The 23,518-nt window shown below is 26.9% G+C and overlaps 1 protein-coding gene and 1 long non-coding RNA gene across 2 annotated transcripts; both read right to left on the reverse strand.

Annotated features, from left to right (window-relative positions):
- Positions 1 to 1,395: 1,395 nt before the first annotated feature.
- LOC127287972 (uncharacterized) lies at positions 1,396 to 3,193 on the reverse strand. Its single transcript, XR_007843973.1, has 3 exons — positions 2,985 to 3,193; positions 2,649 to 2,843; positions 1,396 to 1,509 (listed from the first exon to the last, which is right to left on the reverse strand). It is a non-coding gene; the product is annotated as an uncharacterized LOC127287972 (long non-coding RNA).
- A 12,990-nt stretch (positions 3,194 to 16,183) lies between these two features.
- LOC127287980 (uncharacterized) lies at positions 16,184 to 22,764 on the reverse strand. The gene is made up of 6 exons (XM_051315148.1): positions 22,338 to 22,764; positions 21,740 to 21,851; positions 21,214 to 21,417; positions 20,407 to 20,749; positions 17,975 to 18,172; positions 16,184 to 16,327 (listed from the first exon to the last, which is right to left on the reverse strand). Exons 2-6 carry the CDS (start codon positions 21,829 to 21,831, stop codon positions 16,184 to 16,186), a joined length of 981 nt encoding a protein of 326 aa, XP_051171105.1. The 5' UTR covers positions 21,832 to 21,851; positions 22,338 to 22,764.
- Between the last annotated feature and the right edge of the window lie 754 nt (positions 22,765 to 23,518).

A 23,518-nucleotide genomic window follows, 5' to 3' on the forward strand; every position in this document is an offset into this window, starting at 1 on the left:
TAACCTAAAAATGTCAAAATAAATACATATGAAGTTAGTAAGTACTAAATCGACCTCCGTGTCATATCTCAATAACTTCTTTTCGGAAGTTAACCTAAAAATGTCAAAATAAATACATATGAAGTTAAGAAGTACTAAATCGACCTCCGTGTCGTATCTCAATAACTTCTTTTCGGAAGTTAACCTAAAAATGTCAAAATAAATACATATGAAGTTAATGAGTACTAAATCGACCTCCGTGTCGTATCTCAATAACTTATTCTTTTCGGAAATTAACCTAAAAATGTCAAAATAAATACATATGAAGTTAATAAGTACTAAATCGACCTGCGTGTCGTATCTCAATAACTTATTCTTTTCGGAAGTTAACCTAAAAATGTCAAAATAAATACATATGAAGTTAAGAAGTACTAAATCGACCTCCGTGTCGTATCTCAATAACTTCTTTTCGGAAGTTAACCTAAAAATGTCAAAATAAATTCATATGAAGTTAATAAGTTCTAAATCAACATCCGTGTCGTATCTCAATAACTTATTCTTTGCGGAAGTTAACCTAAAAATGTCAAAATAAATACATATGAAGTTAGTAAGTACTAAATCGACCTCCGTGTCATATCTCAATAACTTCTTTTCGGAAGTTAACCTAAAAATGTCAAAATAAACACGTATGAAGTTAACACGTACTAAATCGAACATTTCTCGATAACTTTTTACGGAAGTTAACGTCAGACTGTTAAAGTAACTGAATTTAATTTTTTGAACTGCCAAATTTAAGTTCAGTTAATTGCTAGATATTTCTTCATCGAAGTTAAGCTCTGATTCTCAAAATAAATATTTATTTGAATGTCTTTAATTATTTTGATATTTTTAATGCGATTGTAAAATATTTTTAAAGCGTGAAATGAAAAAGTAATTTAAAAAATATGAAGTGCTAATGAGAGATTCACGCTTAAGTTAGTTTAAGTGTTACCGTGTAAGCTTACCACAACCTTACCATGTAAACTTACCACGACCTTACTATGTAAGCTTACCTTAGCTTTACTGTGTAAGCTTACTATAATGGCGGAAGTTTTAAGATGACCTCAAGTTTACTGTAGGCTTACACGGTAACTTTACAAACCCTACAGATATCCTTACAGTAACCTCACTACAAGAAGTCGTGCTATGTGGGCAATGTAAAAAAACCCTTTTTTCTTTAGGAATTATTTAAGTAATTGCTTTTTTCCTTTGACAGTTTATTGAAAGAAAAATTGATGACATTAAATATTTTTAAAAAATACGATTTTATTTATACTATAGAAACAATTAATATTTCCGTAGAACATTAATTTGTAATTAAAGAAACAAATTATATTGAAATATTTAAAAGAAAAAAAAACATGAACTTTTATGCAGCAACTTTTGCAGATTTCTTCTGCAATTCTCGGATCTTGCTACGGATGCTGTGTCTCACTAACTGATCATTAATAATTGGCCATTTGGATTGTTTGGCAAAAGAGCGAGCGAATTCTGTAATATCATAAATTTAATTCAGTTAATTATATTCATTCTTATTAACCATTTATTTCTACTTTAAAATAAAAGTGTGCAGACAGTGTAGTGTTATATATTCATTTAATAGAATTATTATTTTTAGCTGAGTTATTTTTTTCAATATGGACTATTCACCTCACAGAAATTTTATTTTTCATGTTTTTTGTGCAATTCTCACTTTTCAGATTAATTGCAAATCAAACAGAAAAGGATATAAATGGGATTTAAAAAAGTTGAAATGAATTCCAAAAATGGAATTAAATATTAATAATTTCACATTGTCATATGTTGATAATGCAGAAAAGCAGAGTTTTTTATTTTATGGCCTTGAAAAAATATAATAAATATGGAATAAAAAATATAATAAACCAATTTCACTTTTGGAATAGGAACTTTTCAGCTTCACCATTTCGAAATAGAATTAATTAGGATTGAAAATTTACAAAATGTATTGTGGCATTATTTTTTTGGTCAATTTTTAAAATTAATTTAAATTAAATTAAATTTTTTTATTTAAACTGATAATAAGTAAACACTTTTTTTCCAGAATTACTACTTAATAAATATAATTTTTATTTGGCATAATCACCTTTTTACAGAATTTTTTTAAAAAAGTCTATAAAATAATGATTATACAAATAAATAATTATGTTAAGTAATGATGTTGCAAAATTATAATTTTGCTTAATGATTATTCGAATAAATTTAAATTTTGTCAAATAAAAAAGAAAATAAAAAAAATGCTGAAAATAAAAATTAGAATATTTGAGGGGCTGATAGTAAAAATAGTTAAAAATAACATTGGAAGCAAAAGTGGGATAAGTGACTTGGGAGCAAAAACGGAGTTAAAATGATTCGTATAATTTATTGATAAATTCATTATATTATCGATTAAAAAATATTAACAATAGCAAAAAATGCATATTTTATTATAATTAATATTTTTTAATCGATAATATAATGAATTTATCAATAAATTACACGAATCATTTTAACACGTTTTTGCTCCCCAGTCACTTATCCCACTTTTGCTCCCAATGTTATTTTAAACCATTTTTACTATCAGCCTCTCAATTATAATTTCTATATGTATGTCAATAAATATATTGACATACTTAATATTTTATTGATAGCATCCTTTTTTGTAATTGATTTTTCTTCCTTCAAGTGCGTTGACAAGAGAACATCTTCTTTAATTATAGCAACTAAAATTTTCCTCGCTAAGGTTGATTGCGAATTGGAACTTTTTTTGCCTCTTTGAAGGCATGATTTTCGATGTACAAATCGCTGCCCTTGTACAGCTCGACTGCCTAAATAATATTTAAATTAGTTTTTAAATTATTAAACTCCAATATTCGGAGAATATAAAAAAATACCAAGTAATTATTTTGAAAAATAAATTTATATTTATTTTTCCTGAATAAGGTTTTTTTGGCTTTTGACGTAATTACCTTTTTTCCTGCATTTTCTTTTGTAAAATTAAAAATATCACTCGCTCTTTCTTCTTGATTACTTAAATTAGATTCTGCTCCATCTGTATCTCTTAATAAATTTTCGACATGTTCCAAATTCGATGAAGTAGTTTGACCGTTATCTATTTCGGGAGGTGGATGAGGAGGGGAAGTAGGCACTATGTTAGGAAGAATATGTTCCAAATTCGAAACAGTTTGACTGTTATCTATTTCGGAAGTTGGATGAGGAGGGGAAGTAGGTACTGTGGCCGTATCATCAAAATCTGGCTCAAAATTCCGAGAAGCACTCTCCATTGTACTAGTAGGATGAAATGTTGAAGAAGAAGGAACTTCAGGAAAAGCCGCTCCGAGAGAGATTGGTTCAATCTCAGCTTCCAACGACTGAAAACAAATTTAATTATAAATATTATAGAAAAATAAAATTAATAATGGAAAAATATTACGCGGAAAAAATGTGTCTACTATTACATGTACAACAAATTGTTAGCTACGATAGCTAATATTTAGTTGTCACAGCGAAACATGTTAACTATTAATTTTCAACTCATCCAAATTAATATTGTTAAGGGGTGTTAATTTTTTTCTGTCATTATTTGGGATGTAAAAATATTGTGAATTATCAAAATTAAAAAAAAATTTTTTTGATTATTTTAGAAATTTTATTTTTTTAAATATTAAAATTTTTAAAAATCCATACGATTGATTGTACAGAGTCATGAAAAAAGTCTACAAAAAATTACCGATAAAAAATAATAAAAATTGTAGAAGTTGAATTGTTAAGGAATAATTGATAATATTTAAACCCAACATATTTAGTTTGGTTTAGGGGTAACAATTTAAAAAAAAAGTTTTAAGATCCTGAATTGATATTTCACTATGAACAATAAAAAAATTAATTTTTAACAATTTTTTTTCAAAAATTTAATTTTTTCAAAATCAATACGATTGATTATTCAGAATCATGAAAAAATGTATAAAAATCAGCAATGAAAAATAATAAAAATTGTGACAGAAGTTTAAATTTTTAGTTTTTGGAGATTTCAAGTTTTATTAACAAAATCATTAATGAATTAATTATTTTTCAATTTCTTATATTATATTACAGTTTTAAATTCTCAATATTGTCTAAAAAAAATTGACACATTATTGATATTTTTATTTACCTCTTTCAGTTGTTCCAATACGGGAATTAAATTATTTGCTAAACGCAAAGCAACATTAATATTATTTAATTTAGATATTGTAGATGCGTTTTTGGAATTATCAGAGTTTATTCGTTCAAATATCTTTCTCGCATTTACAATGGTCGCTTTTCTTTTAAAAACTTTATTTTGTTTCTGAAAAAAAAATTTTTAAATTATTTTCTTTTTTTTATTTTTTTTCAAATTTAAAAAAGTAAAATTTTGTCGAATTAAATAATAATAATATATTAATAATAATAAAAAAAGAATATAATACATTATAAAAATATAATATAATAATATAAGAATTATTTTAATTTGAAAATTTATATCCAACCTTTTTTACATTTCCATCTTTATTTTGTTTTTTCCTACAGTTGATGGTTGATTTTCCAGCTTTCGGATGATTTTTATTTTTGGATTCTTTTAATTTTTGTTTTTGTATTTTAATTAAGACAGCTTCATCAGCTTAAAAACATAAATTAAAAAACATTAAATGGCTAAAAAACAAGTTTTCTTTTTAATAACTATTTTCAACTTACAAGATATTCCCAATATTTTTCCACTATATTCTTTAATACTTCCCTTTTCAGACCATTGATAGTTTATTGTAGAATCCACTGATAAATTTACTTCTTCTCCTTCATGAATCACTATTGAGTCTTTCTCAATTATAGTAAAACAATCATTACTTTCCAATAAATACAATTCCATTTTATTATATTATTAACCAACGACTTAACCAACGATAAAATTTGCTCAACAACAAGACTTAGTTGCTTTGACTACCAAACAAAAGATAGTGAAATAGAAATAAACTATATTTTTATAGAAAGGCAGACTTTATTTAAATTTCAAATAAATAAATAAATTTTAAAATAGATTATTTTCATAGAATACTATTTTTGAAAATTAATGTAGACTTAAAATTGAGAAATGTCACGGGTGAAAAAATTCGATAAGAAGACAACTCTTCTAGAAAAAATATATTAAAAACGATTGAAAACAATAATGAAATTTCTATTGTCCGGACTCAAAAATTAGAATATTAATCAATGTATTTGTCACCTGGAAAGTAAATAAAATATTTTAGCTAAAAATTAATTAAAAGTTATTTCTTAAATTTTTTTTAAATGAAACTGCACAAGAGGAAATGTTTATAATTTATCGAAAACATTTTTAAAAATTTATTTTTGACAATTACATCAAGTATTGTTTTCAAATTAAATTTTTGTCAATTGCTGAATTTTTAATTTTGAAAAATTTGAAAATAATTGAATTTTTTAAAGAATCTGATTACAATGTTTGAAAATATTTAATTAAAATTTTGTTCTAAAAAAATGATAAACTAAAATTATTTTAAAATGTAGGAAATACAATTTTTCTTATAGGTATTTATTTTTATATGTACCTAATTTCAGTTCTTTCTAAAGATAGAAAATTTTTTATTTAACATTCTTTTATTTTTGACAAACATAAATTACAGGATTTTTATAAATATAATAATCAATAAACTGTCAAATTGAAATCTGTACGTTATATCTTTTTCTACGGCAAGTTCATGGGAAATCATATTAAAAAGGTACGTATATTAGAAAATAAATATTACATACAATAATCCATATATTCTTTCATTTTCCTATTTCTTTTTTTTTAGTCTTCACCTAATATTTGTATTATTTTCATTCAATGGTTTTACGAATTGTATTGACATTTCGTTATAGAGAATCTCGTTAATTTATTTAGTCAATTTTGCATTTATAACCAACAATTTATCATAATTTATAAATATAAATGTAATAAGAAAAGAATTTATTCATTTAATTTGTGATTTAATTACTTATAATTTTAAGAATATTATTTTATAAAAAAAGTATAGTAATCTTTAAGTTTACTTTTCTATTACGTCTTTATTGTAATATCAATATCACTTATTGTTTTATGTTTCACAAATTTATTACAGCTAATAGTTATTATTAGGTATAACAATATATTAATATTAGCTAAAAAATTCTACAGTTAATTAATTTATTTGTATTTATTGTATTTGTATTATATTTATAATGTATTTTTAAAATTTTAACACTACTTTGAAATCTATTCTAATATTCTGAAATTTTAAGAGATATTTTTCCAAAGGATTTTAAATATTTGCAGATGGATGTAGATGGAAAATTACATCAGTAGTTACATAACCCATAACCAAAATTTTTCTGACGATTTACTCTTAAAATAATGAATGAATCTTTCTGAAAATTGGTAGACTTACATAAAATATCATCAGGATGGTCACTCTGGTCGGGATTTTTTAGTATTTTTATTTAAAAGTAATTTTATAAGTATAATAAAATTAATAAACAAATTATTTCTTTTTTATGAATGCTTATAAAAATAATTTTATTTATACACAACTTTCAGGATTGGAAATTAAAACGGATATACGGATTCCAGATCAAGCTCATGCCACTTCGGTGCGCTGTGTGCGTACAATAATATATGAACAAATTTGACGAAAACAATTCCTGAAACTTATAATTTCAGCAATAATTCATATCGTCTTGTGAGACCGCACATTCGTGCAATCGCTTAAAACTAGCGTTGCTAGATTAATCTATTTCTCAAAAATGAGTATAATTGAACAGGACGATATGGCTGACATAAACGAAGTAGGTTTTAAAATTTTCATACAATGAATATGTTAAACCCAGGATATCTGAACAAATTTTGTTGAATTTTCTTATAGGGTCAGTTGGGGTAAATGGGGACAAGGGATAAATGGGAACAAGAGGTTTTAGAGCTTAATTTACAGTTTTAAAATTAAGTTTAACGTCAATATTTTAACCTCAGATCACCTGCAAGAGGTTTTGAGTATTGCCAAGCTTTTATCTTGACAATTGACAGCAAGATAAAAAAGTTATCGCTCAATGCATAAAAACTTGAAAATTAAAGTCAGTCTGTTTTAGTATTTTGTCTCACCATTTCAAAGAAAACAGACTTAAAAATCATACCAAATTTTTTCTTATTCTTTATGAATAAGAAAATGTTATGGGAATACTCCCATAACAGAAATTCACTTGAACTTTTCATGGAGACAGCTTGACATTATTAACCAAATTAACAAAAATCAAACATTCAAGTGAATTTCTGTTATGGGAGTTATAAGGAATAAGAACAAATTTTTGTATGATTAAGTCTATTTTTTTGAAATGTGAGACAAAATACTGAAATAAAAAAAATTCAATTAGTTCAACTATTATATATCAACTACAAATTTTCTTCAAGTTTTCCCATACCTTAATACAGTAATATATATATATATATTACTTTTTTCTTAGAAACTATGCTGTTCCCATTTACTCCAAATTTCATGAAATTTTCTAAATTTTAGGGTAAATGGGGACAGTCAGTTTCATGCGTTTAAAGCTTATCTAAATTTTTTTCTGATGCATAAAATTAATCCTGGGAATATAAATAACAACTTAAAAAAAATAAACCCGCAAATATTATCTTTTAAATAAAGAAACTTACGCAGTTTGTAAAAAATAGCGATTTTGTCCCAATTTACCCCAACTGACCCTACGTGAAATATTTTATTCACATTAGAAAAAATTATTTGTTTAATATGGGGCTGTCACACTATAAATAAATGTATAATATTTATTAATAATATTAATGATAAATAGAATTATAATAAAATAATTCCATTGATATTATTATAAATATATTATTATCATTATTATTATGCTATAGACTCCGTGACGCTATAAACTGTAATTGAAAAATAGAGTTTTGTTGAATAATTTTGTTAAAACTTTTTTATGTAATACTTTGTTGTAAAAAATTAAATTTAAACGTATTTATTCAATTCAATAAAGTTTTAAATTTTATTGAGGATTTTTAAGCAAATAAACATATTTATAAATTCTTATTTCATATAGGATTCTGAGTTTGAATATTCCGAGAATGACATTGAAGATAATGACGATTTCTCAATAAGATCAGCTGTTTCCATCGATTCTGATTCCATTCTACATTCAAGTTCTTTATCAACATCTAATTCACCATCCGTAGACTTAAGTGATTCGATTGATATGCCATCAAATTTGTCATCAACTTCGAGCGTATTAGGCGTTCACTCAATTGCTCCAAGTGGTGTTGCTTCAAATTTATCTCTATTCTCACTATCAGTGTCAAATACTTTAAATCATCAACCAAATCATTCAAACTCAGCATCAGTTTCAGAAATGTCTATTGCCTCAAATGATTGGACCAATTTTTCTTCAGCAGAGATTGAGTCTAATATTTCTACGATTTTTACTATTAACAACCTGGAAGAGGACTATACAAAAGAATGGCTCTTTGAACCACTTTATGAAGGCACAGATACCACAAATGGAGATATCTTACATCAAATATTAGACATTCACATTCAAAGCGCTACAACAAAACAAGTCTTAGACAAAACTATAAAACTTGTAGTATCTGCATTGCCACCAGGAGCTAGTAACTTCCCGAAAACGAGACATTTTGTTATGAAAATCTTAAATAAACTAATGCCTCATTCGTTTTCCGAAAGATTTATCAGGCATAGAATATGCGATGTCTGTTTTAATTATATAAGTAAATTGGATGTTAAACAACCAGTAACTGTCTGTAACGTATGCTTTAATCCTAATTTAAGTGGTTTAGTTATGCAGTTTAGTATACGTGCTGCCATACAGGATGCTTTTGAGGTAGGAAATCTGCATCAATTTATTGATGATTATGAAGTAGAGCGTAAAACTAAACAACAAGAGGATATCATCTACGATATAACTTCCGGTGAAGAATTCAAGCGTTTGCAGGATACAGTTATTCCAGGAAAATACGATTTATGTTTAATATGGAATGCTGATGGAATCCCAACCGATGATGCTAATGGACAGTTGTGGGCTTTGCAAGCACAAATTGTAAATATTAGTCCTAGGCGCCGAAGAAGATTCCAAATTCTTTGTGCTTTATATTACAGCAACAAAAAGTCAAAGCACAAGCCAAATATGCACTCTTTCTTGAAGCCATTTGTTGAAGAGACTATAGAGATGAATGTAGACGGAGTTGATTGGAAACACAAAGAGACAGGTGTAATTATGAAAAGTAAAGTAATTGCTCCTGTTGCTACCTTTGATGCTCCAGCCAAAGCTGCTGGGTTAGAAACAATGCAATATAATGGTGCATTTGGTTGCTCTACTTGTGAGCACCCTGGTCAAACTTGTCAAACAGGAAAAGGATTTAATCATGTATATCCCTACAAAGAAAAGGGACATACTAGAAGAACGAAGAAAAGAATGTTAGAGCAATCCAAGGAAGCTATTTTCACAGGCAAGGAGCATGTAAAAGGTGTAAAAGCTCCATCGATCACATTTTTAATACCTTATTTTGACCCATCAAAAGGATTTCCGCCAGATTATATGCACGGAGTGCTTTTAGGTGTTTTGAAGATGTTATTATATCTTTGGTTTAATGTAAAAAATAAAAAAAAGCCTTTCTACGTTGGTCAACCTACAAAGCAAGAAGTTGAAAAGCTTCTTGCTGATGTGAAACCAGAAGATAAGGTTACGAGAACACCTAGGCCTTTAGACGTAATGAATCACTGGAAAGCTTCTGAATTACGAGCGTTTCTTTTATTTTATGGTCCAATTCTTCTTAAAGATAAATTGAAAAAAGAATATTATGAACATTTCTTGCTACTTGTTAGAGCCATACACATCTTGTTGCAATCAAAGATAACGAAGGAAGAAGTGGATTTAGCGGAGATATATTTAAAAATTTTTGTACACGATGTTGAAAAATTATACGGCTTAGACAAATGCTCATATAATGTACATTCATTATTGCATCTGGCTGAATACGTAAGAATGTGGGGACCCCTATGGTCTTGGTCCGCTTTCCCTTTCGAAGATGGTAATGGCTATCTCGTTCGTTTAGCACACGGAACAAAAAATTTAGAAGTCGAATTAGCTAACACCATGCACTTCCAAAACGCACTTAGGTGTATAGAAAACATAATGAATTTTAAAGCAGAAGAGAGGGATTTTGAGGGAATTACACTTGGATCTACAGTTAATTTTGAATTATCTCAATTACATCTGGATGCATTAAGGAGAACTACTGGATATTCAGAAGACGCATTGAAGAACACAGTAAAATTAGTTTATCGAAGAATTAAATTAAGAAATGAAAAATATACTTCAATTCTGTATGCGAAAGAAACGAAAAGAATTAATTATTGCATACACTGGGATGAACGTCAAAAATTCGACAATATAAAATTCTTCGTAAAACTTGATGGATCTCTCTTTGCAATAGTTCAAGAACTTTTAAATTCATCCAATTCTAATCCGCAATTAGAAATAAAAAGTTCAGAACTGGAAATGGAATTCAATTATATTTTTATCCCGGTTAGACCATCTGTTTTCGTACATGCTTTACCTATAGAGAAAATTGAAGGAAAGCTCGTCTTCGTTAATAATTATGTAAGCTTTCTTCCAAATGACATGGAACGTAAATAAAAATATTTATAGTTATTAATTTTTTTTATAAAAAAGTAATTGTCTGTCCTTTACTGGGTGAATCGTTGTCAGTTCTTAATATTAATTGTTAAGTCAGCTATATTGACCTCCCTAGTTAGAACGACTTACCTTAACTAGTTGTATCATGAATTTGCCTTACCCCAGATGGTTCATTATTAATTCACTTAAATATTAATATAGACTGTAAATATATAATTATGATATGACCAAAAAATATGCCTAATAGTTTATCCTCTAAGTTAAAAAATCATTGTATCTATCGAACTAACTGTGAGTTCAATTACATCGACTCGACAGCAATTATGATTAAATTTCATATTAAACTGATACAGCACTTAAAAATAAAGTTGAATTTTTATTTCTTACAAGGGGATTTTCAAAAAAAGTGAATAGTTATTATTTGAAAATCCCACCTTTATCTGTAGATATAAACAACAACGAATTTTTTTGTGCACAGTATATTCTACCTAGGTTTATTTTTTCAGAACAAAAGTTATTTATATATTTAAAGTTACAAAAAACATCACAATTCATTCAAGAAAATTCAAAGAAAATATACTAAATCGAAAAGAATTTAAAATAATTGTTAAAAATAACAACAAATTCAAAACTAAATACAAATCTATCACTCTAGTATCTTCAAAGGTTATCGAAAAATGACGTAAACTTCAAATTAATACTTGTAATTAATATAATATTAAAGTTGGTTAATTTAAAAGTTTGAGGTTAAGTTTCGTAAAAAATTATAGAGAATTGACGTGAACTTCAAGTAGTACTTGTAAACTGTATATAGATTTATTTTGACAATTTGAGGTTAAACTCGGTTATGAAATATAAAGAAATTAGGTTATGTTCGATTTTGTTCTGAGAACATTTAAGTCGGTTAATTTAACAGTTTGAGGTTATTTTCGTAAAAGATGATCGAGAATTGACGTGAACTTCTAATTAGTACTTGTAAACTATATAAAAATTTATTTTGACAATAAGGGGTTAAACTCGGTAAAGAAATACAAAGAAATTAGGTTATGTTCGATTTTGTTCCAGGAACATTAAAGTCGGTTAATTTAACAGTTTAAGGTTAAGTTTTGTAAAAAATTATCGAGAATTGACGTGAACTTCAAGTTAGTACTTGTAAACAATATGAAGATATATTTTGACAATTTGAGGTTAAACTCGGAGACGAAATATACAAAAATTAGGTTAAGTTCGATTTTGTTCTGGGAACATTAAAGTCGGTTAATTTAACAGTTTGAGGTTAACTTTCGTAAAAAATTATAGAGAATTGACGTGAACTTCAAGTAGTACTTATAAACTGTATATAGATTTATTTTGACAATTTGAGGTTAAACTCGGTTATGAAATATAAAGAAATTAGGTTAAGTTCGATTTTGTTCTGAGAACATTTAAGTCGGTTAATTTAACAGTTTGAGGTTATTTTCGTAAAAGATGATCGAGAATTGACGTGAACTTCAAGTTAGTACTTGTAAACAACATGAAGATATATTTTGACAATTTGAGGTTAAACTCGGAGACGAAATATACAAAAATTAGGTTAAGTTCGATTTTGTTCCAGGAACATTAAAGTCGGTTAATTTAACAGTTTAAGGTTAAGTTTTGTAAAAAATTATCGAGAATTGACGTGAACTTCAAGTTAGTACTTGTAAACAATATGAAGATATATTTTGACAATTTGAGGTTAAACTCGGTAAAGAAATACAAAGAAATTAGGTTAAGTTCGATTTTGTTCTGGGAACATTAAAGTCGGTTAAATTAACAGTTTGAGGTTAAGTTTCGTAAAAAATTATAGAGAATTGACATGAACTTCAAAGTAGTACTTGTAAACTATATGAAGATATATTTTGACAATTTGAGGTTAAACTCGGTTATGAAATACACAGAAATTAGGTTAAGTTCGATTTTGTTCTGGGAACATTAAAGTCGGTTAATTTAACAGTTTGAGGTTAAGTTTCGTAAAAAATTATAGAGATTTGACGTGAACTTCAAAGTAGTACTTGTAAACTGTATATAGATTTATTTTGACAATTTGAGGTTAAACTCGGTTATGAAATATAAAGAAATTAGGTTAAGTTCGATTTTGTTCTGAGAACAGTCGGTTAAATTAACAGTTTGAGGTTAAGTTTCGTAAAAAATTATAGAGAATTGACATGAACTTCAAAGTAGTACTTGTAAACTATATGAAGTTATATTTTGACAATTTGAGGTTAAACTCGGTGGCAAAATATACAAAAATTAGGTTAAGTTCGATTTTGTTCTGGGAACATTAAAGTCGGTTAATTTAACAGTTTGAGGTTAAGTTTCGTAAAAAATTATAGAGATTTGACGTGAACTTCAAAGTAGTACTTGTAAACTGTATATAGATTTATTTTGACAATTTGAGGTTAAACTCGGTTATGAAATATAAAGAAATTAGGTTAAGTTCGATTTTGTTCTGAGAACATTTAAGTCGGTTAAATTAACAGTTAATTCGGTGAAGAAATATACAAAAAATAGGTTAACTTTGATTTTGTTCCAGGAACATTAAAGTCGGTTATTTTAACAGTTTGAGGTTAAGTTTTGTAAAAAATTATCGAGAATTGACGGGAACTTCAAATTAGTACTTGTAAACTATATAAAAATTTATTTTGACAATAAGGTGTTAAACTCGGTAAAGAAATACAAAGAAATAAGGTTATGTTCGATTTTGTTCCAGGAACATTAAAGTCGGTTAATTTAACAGTTTAAGGTTAAGTTTTGTAAAAAAATTATCGAGAATTGACGTGAACTTCAAATTAGTACTTGTAAACTATATAAATATTTATTTTGACAATAAGGGGTTAAACTCCGTAAAGAAATACAAAGAACTTAGGTTATGTTCGATTTTGTTCCAGGAACATTAAAGTCGGTTAATTTAACAGTTTGAGGTTAAGTTTCGTAAAAAATTATAGAGATTTGACGTGAACTTCAAAGTAGTACTTGTAAACTGTATATAGATTTATTTTGACAATTTGAGGTTAAACTCGGTTATGAAATATAAAGAAATTAGGTTAAGTTCGATTTTGTTCTGAGAACAGTCGGTTAAATTAACAGTTTGAGGTTAAGTTTCGTAAAAAATTATAGAGAATTGACATGAACTTCAAAGTAGTACTTGTAAACTATATGAAGTTATATTTTGACAATTTGAGGTTAAACTCGGTGGCAAAATATACAAAAATTAGGTTAAGTTCGATTTTGTTCTGGGAACATTAAAGTCGGTTAATTTAACAGTTTGAGGTTAAGTTTCGTAAAAAATTATAGAGATTTGACGTGAACTTCAAAGTAGTACTTGTAAACTGTATATAGATTTATTTTGACAATTTGAGGTTAAACTCGGTTATGAAATATAAAGAAATTAGGTTAAGTTCGATTTTGTTCTGAGAACAGTCGGTTAAATTAACAGTTTGAGGTTAAGTTTCGTAAAAAATTATAGAGAATTGACATGAACTTCACAGTAGTACTTGTAAACTATATGAAGTTATATTTTGACAATTTGAGGTTAAACTCGGTGGCAAAATATACAAAAATTAGGTTAAGTTCGATTTTGTTCTGGGAACATTAAAGTCGGTTAATTTAACAGTTTGAGGTTAAGTTTCGTAAAAAATTATAGAGATTTGACGTGAACTTCAAAGTAGTACTTGTAAACTGTATATAGATTTATTTTGACAATTTGAGGTTAAACTCGGTAAAGTAATACAAAGAAATTAGGTTAAGTTCGATTTTGTTCTGGGAACATTAATGTCGGTTAAATTAACAGTTTGAGGTTAAGTTTCGTAAAAAATTATAGAGAATTGACATGAACTTCAAAGTAGTACTTGTAAACTATATGAAGATATATTTTGACAATTTGAGGTTAAACTCGGTGGCAAAATATACAAAAATTAGGTTAAGTTCGATTTTGTTCTGGGAACATTAAAGTCGGTTAATTTAACAGTTTGAGGTTAAGTTTCGTAAAAAATTATAGAGATTTGACGTGAACTTCAAAGTAGTACTTGTAAACTGTATATAGATTTATTTTGACAATTTGAGGTTAAACTCGGTAAAGAAATACAAAGAAATTAGGTTAAGTTCGATTTTGTTCTGGGAACATTAATGTCGGTTAAATTAACAGTTTGAGGTTAAGTTTCGTAAAAAATTATAGAGATTTGACGTGAACTTCAAATTAGTACTTGTAAACTATATGAAGATATATTTTGACAATTTGAGGTTAAACTCGGTAAAGAAATACAAAGAAATTAGGTTAAGTTCGATTTTGTTCTGGGAACATTAAAGTCGGTTAAATTAACAGTTTGAGGTTAAGTTTCGTAAAAAATTATAGAGAATTGACATGAACTTCAAAGTAGTACTTGTAAACTATATGAAGATATATTTTGACAATTTGAGGTTAAACTCGGTGGCGAAATATACAAAAATTAGGTTAAGTTCGATTTTGTTTTGAGAACATTTAAGTCGGTTAATTTAACAGTTTGAGGTTAAGTTTCGTAAAAAATTATCGAGAATTGACATTGAAGACATCAACTTTTTAATAGTGCTTGTTAACTTTATAGATATTAATTTTGACAGTTTGAGGTTAACTTTCTATAAAAAGTTTTAGAGAAATGACGTAAGCTTCACATTAGTACTTGTCAACTATATAAATTTTTATTTTGACAGTTTGAGATTAAATTCGGTGAAGAAATACAATGAAATTAGGTTAAGTTAGATTTTGTTCCAGGAACATTATAGTTGGTTAGTTTAACAGTTTGAGGTTAAGTTTCGTTCAAAAGTTATCCAGAAATGACATTGAAGACATCAACTTTTAAATAGTGCTTGTTAACTCCATAGGTATTAATTTTGACAGTTTGAGGTTAAATTCGGTGAAGAAATATGCAGAAATTAGGTTAAGTTCAATTTTGTTCTGGGAACATTAGAGTTGGTTAATTTAACAGTTTGATGTTAAGTTTCGTAAAAAATTATCGAGAATTGACGTGAACTTCATATTAGTACTTGTCAACTATATAAATTTTTATTTTAACAGTTTGAGTTTAAATTCGGTGAAGAAATACAAAGAAATTAGGTAAAGTTCGATTTTTTTCTGGGAACATTACAGTTGGTTAATTTGACACATACAGGTTAACTTCCGTTTAAAAGTTATCCGGAAATGACATTGAAGACACCAACTTTATATTAGTGCTTGTTAACTTCATAGGTATTAATTTGAACAGTTTGAGGTTAACTTTCGAAAAGAAGTTACCGAGATATGACACGGATCTCGATTTAGTTTTTGTTAACTTCATAGGTATTGATTTTTGACAGTTTTAGGGTATCTTCCGTAAAGAAGTTATCGAAAAATGACGCGAACTTCAAATTATTGCTTGTAAACTGCAAAGATTTAATTTTTTAACTTCGTAAAAAATTAGCGCGAAACTCGCGCGATATTCTCGCGAGTATGCTTGCGCGAGATTCGCGTTAATCTATTCACGCGAATATTTCCACCTGGGAATGATTGTTTCCCAACCGTCCACAAGCGCAGGCAGTTCTTTGTACGATGCGTCAAGTCCTAAAATAATTAAATTGTCTAGTGATATTACAAAAACTGAGTTAAATCATCAAAACGTTTCAAGCGACGAAGTAAAAATGGAGGAAACAGGTTTAAAATTTAGTTTCGCCAATTGCTCAAATATTACCATTACAATTAATAAAACATAACTTACCACTACGATAATTGTTGATTTACACTTTGTAATATTTTATAATCAATTTTAAAGTTTATCGTTAGAAAAATGTTCAAAATTTAGTTTCAAATTAAATTAAAATTCATTTCCAATATTCTTATTACAATTAATAAAAAATATAAATTTTCGACTATAATAATTGTTTATTTTCTTTTTGTAATATTTTATTGTTAATAAATAAATGTAAAATTTTCAATTCAAAATCTAATTCGAGATCAGCGACATCGTAAACCCTTTTACTAATTTTAATTAATACAAGCCCCTTTTCAAAAAAGTTGATAGCAGGTTTGACAGCTTTTAATTGTCAAATATCCAACTTAACATCAAATTCGTCGGCAATGATACCACAAAAAGCTTTTATTTAAATTTTTATTAAAACAAATCATTTTTCAGCATACTTGACAGTTTATTTGACAGCTGTCAAATTATATTATAAATAAAAAAATTATAAATTTTATCTAAAATTTTTTACCAGCAGACCTAAAAAAAGTTTTGTTTCATTTTTGAAAAAATTGATTACTTTTCAGCAAAGTTGACAGCTTATTTGACAGCTGTCAACTGCAATGCTGATTACGAATTCGAGGTCAGTTTTTCAAAATTCAAAATGACGGGTCCAATATGGCGGACAAAATTTTAGTAATTAGAGCTAAGTACACCAAAATGAGTTCTCGGGGGGTTTTGTGATCGCTGATTACGAATCTGAGGTCTGTTTTGTTATTAATTGTTCAATTGCATTGTAACTTTCCAGAAAACTTCTTTGGGCCTTAATGAACAACTTTCTCACTGGAAGTTTGTTGCTGCTGAAAATTTACGAAAAATCCTCACAGAGTGAAAATTGCAGTTCTCAATAAAAAATTAATAACTTTTTTATTTTTAATCAAAACAACTTTTTTCTTTGTTAGTCACTCGTAGAATATAATAACACGTATTTTTGTTTTAGTTTCATTAAGAAAGTCGTAAAATTGTCTGAGCTGTCGCGAGTTGAAGTAAAAAAAAATGAAAATTTTCATTTTTAAAAATCCAGTTTTTCTCATATATTTCGAAACCGGAAAAAGATGAAAAGTTTTTTATTAAGAAAAAAAGATGCGCAATCGAATTCTGTATAAGAATATGCTCGAAAAATATTAAAATTCGAAAAATAAATGTTGAGTGTCCAGGGGACTTCGTTTTCCGGCCGAAAAAATTTACGTGCCCTTCTAGAATCCAGTGGCTCAATTGTAAAAACTTATTCTGAAGAAACAATCAGATGAGTTCTTAAAAGCTTTATTTTTTGCAAGAAACTGAAAGTCTAAAATAGTCACAAATAATATTATCAAAATTTAAATAAAATTGTAAATAATTTTAGATTTTAAAATAACCCATAAAAAAATTTCATCTATGGGAACGCTCCCTATCAAAAACCTAAATTTCAGTGGGTTAAAAGGGTAAATTTCACTGGCACTTTACGTTAGCAAAAAAGAAAATTTATTTACTTGACAATAATGGAAGTGACATCCATGCAGTATTATTCCAGGAAATTCCTCCCGTAAAGCTCTCTGTAATCCAGGTTCATAATCTGTCAATGGTTCTTCCATATTAAATTCAGGTATTAACCTCTTAATTTCTTGAAATACGGATTTGTAAGCTTCTGTCGTTTTCTTTGACATTAAAACCCAAATAATGGGTATGGCCTTTAAGAAACAATGGATAATTTCATTTTATATTATTCACTGTGATTACGGTATCTTATTTTATTTGAAAAGTTGAACAGATACAAATTTTATCAAAAACGGGAGATAGAATAATTATTTAAAAAGGTAATGGAATATGTATTTTAAGGTTTATTAACATTGTAGTATAATTAAATTGTTTGGAAAATTTTTTTTTTCGAAAAATAGAAATTTTAAAAACTTTCTACAAAATTTTTCTTCATTTTTTACAGAAACTATAATTTTAAATGGAATCACACTACATTCAACTATATTCGGCCGGAAGTTAATCAAAAATGTTCAAAATAAGTTACCTATAATGTTTCTCATAGATGAAAATTCAAAAATAAACAAAAATTGTACTAAATAAATTTTAAGTTTTATCAAATTTACTTAATTTGAAAATGTTGATTTTGATTACAAAAGTATTTTTAATATTTTCATTTCTTTTAGAAAAAAGTTAAATACATTAAAAAAATTTAATTTTACTTAAACATATTAATTAATAAATGTTTAATAAATTGCAGTTAGAAAAATTGAAGTAGATGCTTTGAAAACAAATACAGTTCTTTCTGAAAATTTTTTATTATTTTTTAGAAATTCTATATCTTTGAAAAAGGTTAACTGGGTAGCGATTATGTATTTTGATTTAACTTTGACGTCAAAGTCATTTTCATTTTGACTTCGTAGTCAAATGTCATTTTTCGTAGTTTTACTTAAAATGATTGTTTTGATTTGTCAAATTGTAATATCCACAATTTTTTTAGGAATTAAATTATAAAAAAGTAAAGTAAGTAATTTTAAACAGTTAAAAAACCGGTATAATTAAGGAATTTTTAAAAGATTAATAATTAGGTAAAAATTATTTAATAAAAAATTATTTCATCTGTGAACGGTAAGTATTTTTTAATGTTGAAACCAGGGATATGTTATAATTGTTTTGAATAATGCCTTACTTTCATTTTTATAAATGTAGTCAGAATGAAATAAACAAAAAAATCAAAAACTAAAGAAGAAATTATGTCGTTTAAAAGATAATTCAAAACATATAAAATTACTTACATTTGACCGATGAAATATTTTTTTCCTAAAATAATTTTAACTTAAATTAGTTTCCTACTGTTTTAAGCAAATTGACATTTTGTACATAATTTATTGATGTAATTTAAAATAGAAAATGCTCAACATAAATTATTATTAAAAATACTCAATTTTTTGGCATAATGTAATTGCAATTAATTCCTAAACATAAATTCAGCAACGAGACTGTTATTTATATTTGTGTAAATAAAATTTAACGATTAATTTTATTTAAACTGTAATTAATTATATATATAAATAGTAATATGTAAATAATTCTTTCAATTTTTCCTCTTAACATATGTCAATAAATAAATAAAATAATATTAATGTTTTAATTATATTTCATAAATTAAAATTTTTTTAACCTCTTACTTTTACTTAGTTTGTTAAAGTTAGTTCTGTTTTTTTAAAAATCCTTGTAATGCTGTCTTGATCTTTTTAAAATTACTTATTTCACTTTTTCATCATTTAATTCCTAAATAAAGTTTTTATTCTTAAATTCTTAATAAAGGGAAAAAAGTAATTATACTTCAAAATTGTGGTTATTACAATTTGACAAATCAAAACAATCATTTTACGTAAAACTATGTAAAATGTCATTTGACTACGAAGTCAAAATGAAAATAACTTTTACGTCAAATTGAAAATGACTTTGACGTCAAAGGTAAATCAAAATACATAATCGCTACCCTGTAATTTTTAAACTTAGTGCAATAATAATTTTCTTATAGGAACTACACTGAATATTGCTTTTTTACAAACAATTACAAATTTAATAGTATTGAATTTTCTCTTTCTTTATTTTTTTATATATGTGAAGAAAAATTGAAGCACTTTTCAAGAAAATAGTAATTATTACACTGAGGAACAGGTGACAAGTAAAATTTAATTAAAAACTTTTAAATAGAAAAATATTCTACGTTTTTGAATTCGTAAATTTTTAAACTATTGGTATTTGAAAAAAATTTATACTTTTTAAAAGTCAGAATTTATATTTATTTGAAATTGATAATAGTGAATTAATATTTATGTGGAATTAGTAAAGTATAATATTCACATTAAACCTAACATCAAAATAAATCCTACTTTATATGGTATAAAATACAGAAAATGAATGGAATAAAGAAACTTACTTTATTAACCTTCTTTGACATGATTGTCATAAGCTGGTGGGCACCAACTGAAGTTGGTGTAACCTTAAATGTTGCGTCCATGAAGAAAAATCCATTGACTGCAACTTTGCGAACGAATTCTGGATTGAAAATTACAACTGCTTCCGACGAATTAGCAGCTGCAACATGTGAAACACTCATTCTTCCTTGATCACATTCAAGTAAATGTTGCCACTCTTCGCGGTCTACAGTTTCCACATAGGTACGTAATGAATGAACAACGGGAGGTCGATTTCGTTTTCGCCATTTATGCATTGAGTTTTCAACGCGCCCAAAAGGTACGCTAATTGAAGCATCTAAGAGGCTATATTATAAAATTTTTTTTATTAGTAATAATATTAAAAACTAATAAGAAATCAAATAAAATAAATGGTAAATTTTGACAATTTTTAATTTGAAGTAAAAATTGTTTGTTCTAATATTAAAATACATAAATATCTTTTACATTTTATCATTAAATGGAGAAATTTTGCAACTTTCGTCAAATTGACGTATATTAAAATAGAAATTTAATAAAAAATGCATAAAATCTAATAAACAAGTAAATTAATTTAATAAAATATAATAATATTAATTATTGCAATTAATTAATAATTAAAAAATCGTGAAATTTTTTAACAATATTTTTCACTGATAATAATAGTAAAAATTGATGTCAACTTAATTGTCGCTTTCTATCTTAGACAGATCTCCATTAAAGCATGTAAGATAAATAATATTGGGGATGTGACCCCTCAATCATGTATGAGATTAATTCTTTATACTTACTTAGGACGAAGAGAATCATAGATTTTCCTAAAACGCTCAGCACTACCAGTTACTGTCCGATAAAGGTCTTCTTTAAAAGCTTGTTCTTTTATTTCATGCAAATTTGGTCCATGTGTATGTTCAGTTAATAAATTGAATACATTATGTTTCAATACACCCCGTGCACGACAAGTGCCGCTTTTATATCGTGTACAAGTGTAATAACTGAAATTTTAGAAAAAATACATAATATATACTTAAATGTAAACGATTTATACATTAAAGTCCTTTATAAATTAAAGTTACACTTTGAAAGGAATGAAGCCAGTAAGTTAAATTAAAGAATGAAATTAAAATTAAATTAAGTTTAAATTAATTAAAATAAACAGATGGTTAAACTATCTTTAAAAAACCAGTAGGAAAAATGTTGCTAAAAATATGCAGCAATGTCACATGAAAAATGAGAGGGTACGAAATGAAATAAAATAGCGTAAAGTAATTATGTATGAACGACCCATTAACATACATAAAGTTCTGTTTAACTTACATGGCATCCGCCTTGCGAAATTTGATGGTATATTTATAATTGTCAAAGACTTGTCCCTGGAAAATCCTTAAATTGCCATCTCTGTTTGCCATATTTCTTGTTATTCACGAAACTAAAGAAAGGAAAAAGACTAAGCACATATAACTGACCGCGCAAATAAAACGTTAAACACATTCTCAACACGCGATCTTATAGTAACAAAAAATGGAAATGTCAAATATTTAGAACAAAATTTGGGTTGAGTGGTAATAAGAACAATTTTTTTAAATTACTGTACACTTTACACATTGTTCCAAAAGTATTTTTGTCTCATACAATGGAAAGTAAAAAGTAAACATTTTTTACAATCAGCAGTTGGGAAATAAAAAATTAAATTATTTAATTTATTTTCTGTTTATCAATCCCAATAGTATTTTCTACTTAATTTCCTACAAGAAAAATAATCGTTAATTTCTACTATCCGCACTTTAGAAAATATTTTAAAATATTAAAAATATTAGTTTAAAAGACGACAGTATATTTCACAGAATACGTAAATGAAAAATGAAATTTATAAATGTAAATAATTTATTATAAGAAAAGTAATTATGTGCAAAACCTGGATTCGTAGAATGGCAAAAACACGTGGTCCTGTAGGGGGCACACTAAATCCTATCCTTGAATAATAGACGATAATTACTTGATATTTATTTTTATGGATTAAAAGAACACTTTATTGCTTCCTCTTATTTGTAAAATGTCTAAAGTTTATTTCGGGAAACAGTACTTCACAAATCACACTGCAATTAATCGCGACATTAGCTTATCAATCGCGCCCGTCCCATAGGTGCAACAATGGCGAACGATGGCATGTGTACTATTGAAATCACGTCGAAGGACTGAATTGGAACAAACAGGAAAAAAAAGTAGATGGCGTTTCAAATTAAAATGCACTTAATATAGGTGTATAAACTGCTAATTGACTAGAAAATGCTACACTTTTCGCGTGAAATTGAAATCCAACACCAGGAATGATGTCGGCACCTCTCCGTCAAACCACGAGCGATACAGTGGGGGATAGGTGCCGGCATCATCACGTGACCAATTCTATTACATAGTGTTGGTTTTTAAATTCGCGCCAAAAATGTATCAGTTTCTAGCCAATTAGCAGTTTATATACGTATATTCAGTGCGTTTTAATTTGAAACGCCATCTAATTCTTTTTCCTGTTTGTTCCAATTCATTCCTTCGACGTGATTTCAATAGTACGCATGCCATCGTTCGCCATTGTTGCACCTACGGGACGGGCGCGTTTGATAAGCTAATGTCGCGATTAATTACAGTGTGATTTGTGAAGTTCTGTTTCCCGAAATAAACTTTAGACATTTTACAAATAAGAGGAAGCAATTAAGTGTTTTTTTAATCCATAAAAGGATTCAGTGTGCCCACTACAGGACCACGTGTTTTTGCCACCTTACGAATCCAGGTTTTGCGCATAATTATTTTCTTTATAATAAATTATTAACATTTATAAATTTCATTTTTCATTTACGTATTCTGTAAAATATACTGTTGGCTTTTAAACTAATATTTTTAATATTTTAAATTATTTCTAAAGTGCGGAAAGTTGAAGTTAACGAATATTTTTCTTTTTAGAAATTAAATAGATAATACTATTGGGATTGAAAATAAAAATGTAAAGCAGCAAATTTTAATTTTCTTAAGTTATTCTTTAAAAAACGATGAAAAAATTTCTTATTCTTTAAATTTGAATGGTTTTTTATTCATTTTTTCAGTAAT

Source organism: Leptopilina boulardi, unplaced genomic scaffold (assembly GCF_019393585.1).
Source record: "Leptopilina boulardi isolate dan_hultmark-lab unplaced genomic scaffold, ZJU_Lbou_2.1 LbouV2_379, whole genome shotgun sequence".
Lineage (NCBI taxonomy): Eukaryota > Metazoa > Arthropoda > Insecta > Hymenoptera > Figitidae > Leptopilina > Leptopilina boulardi.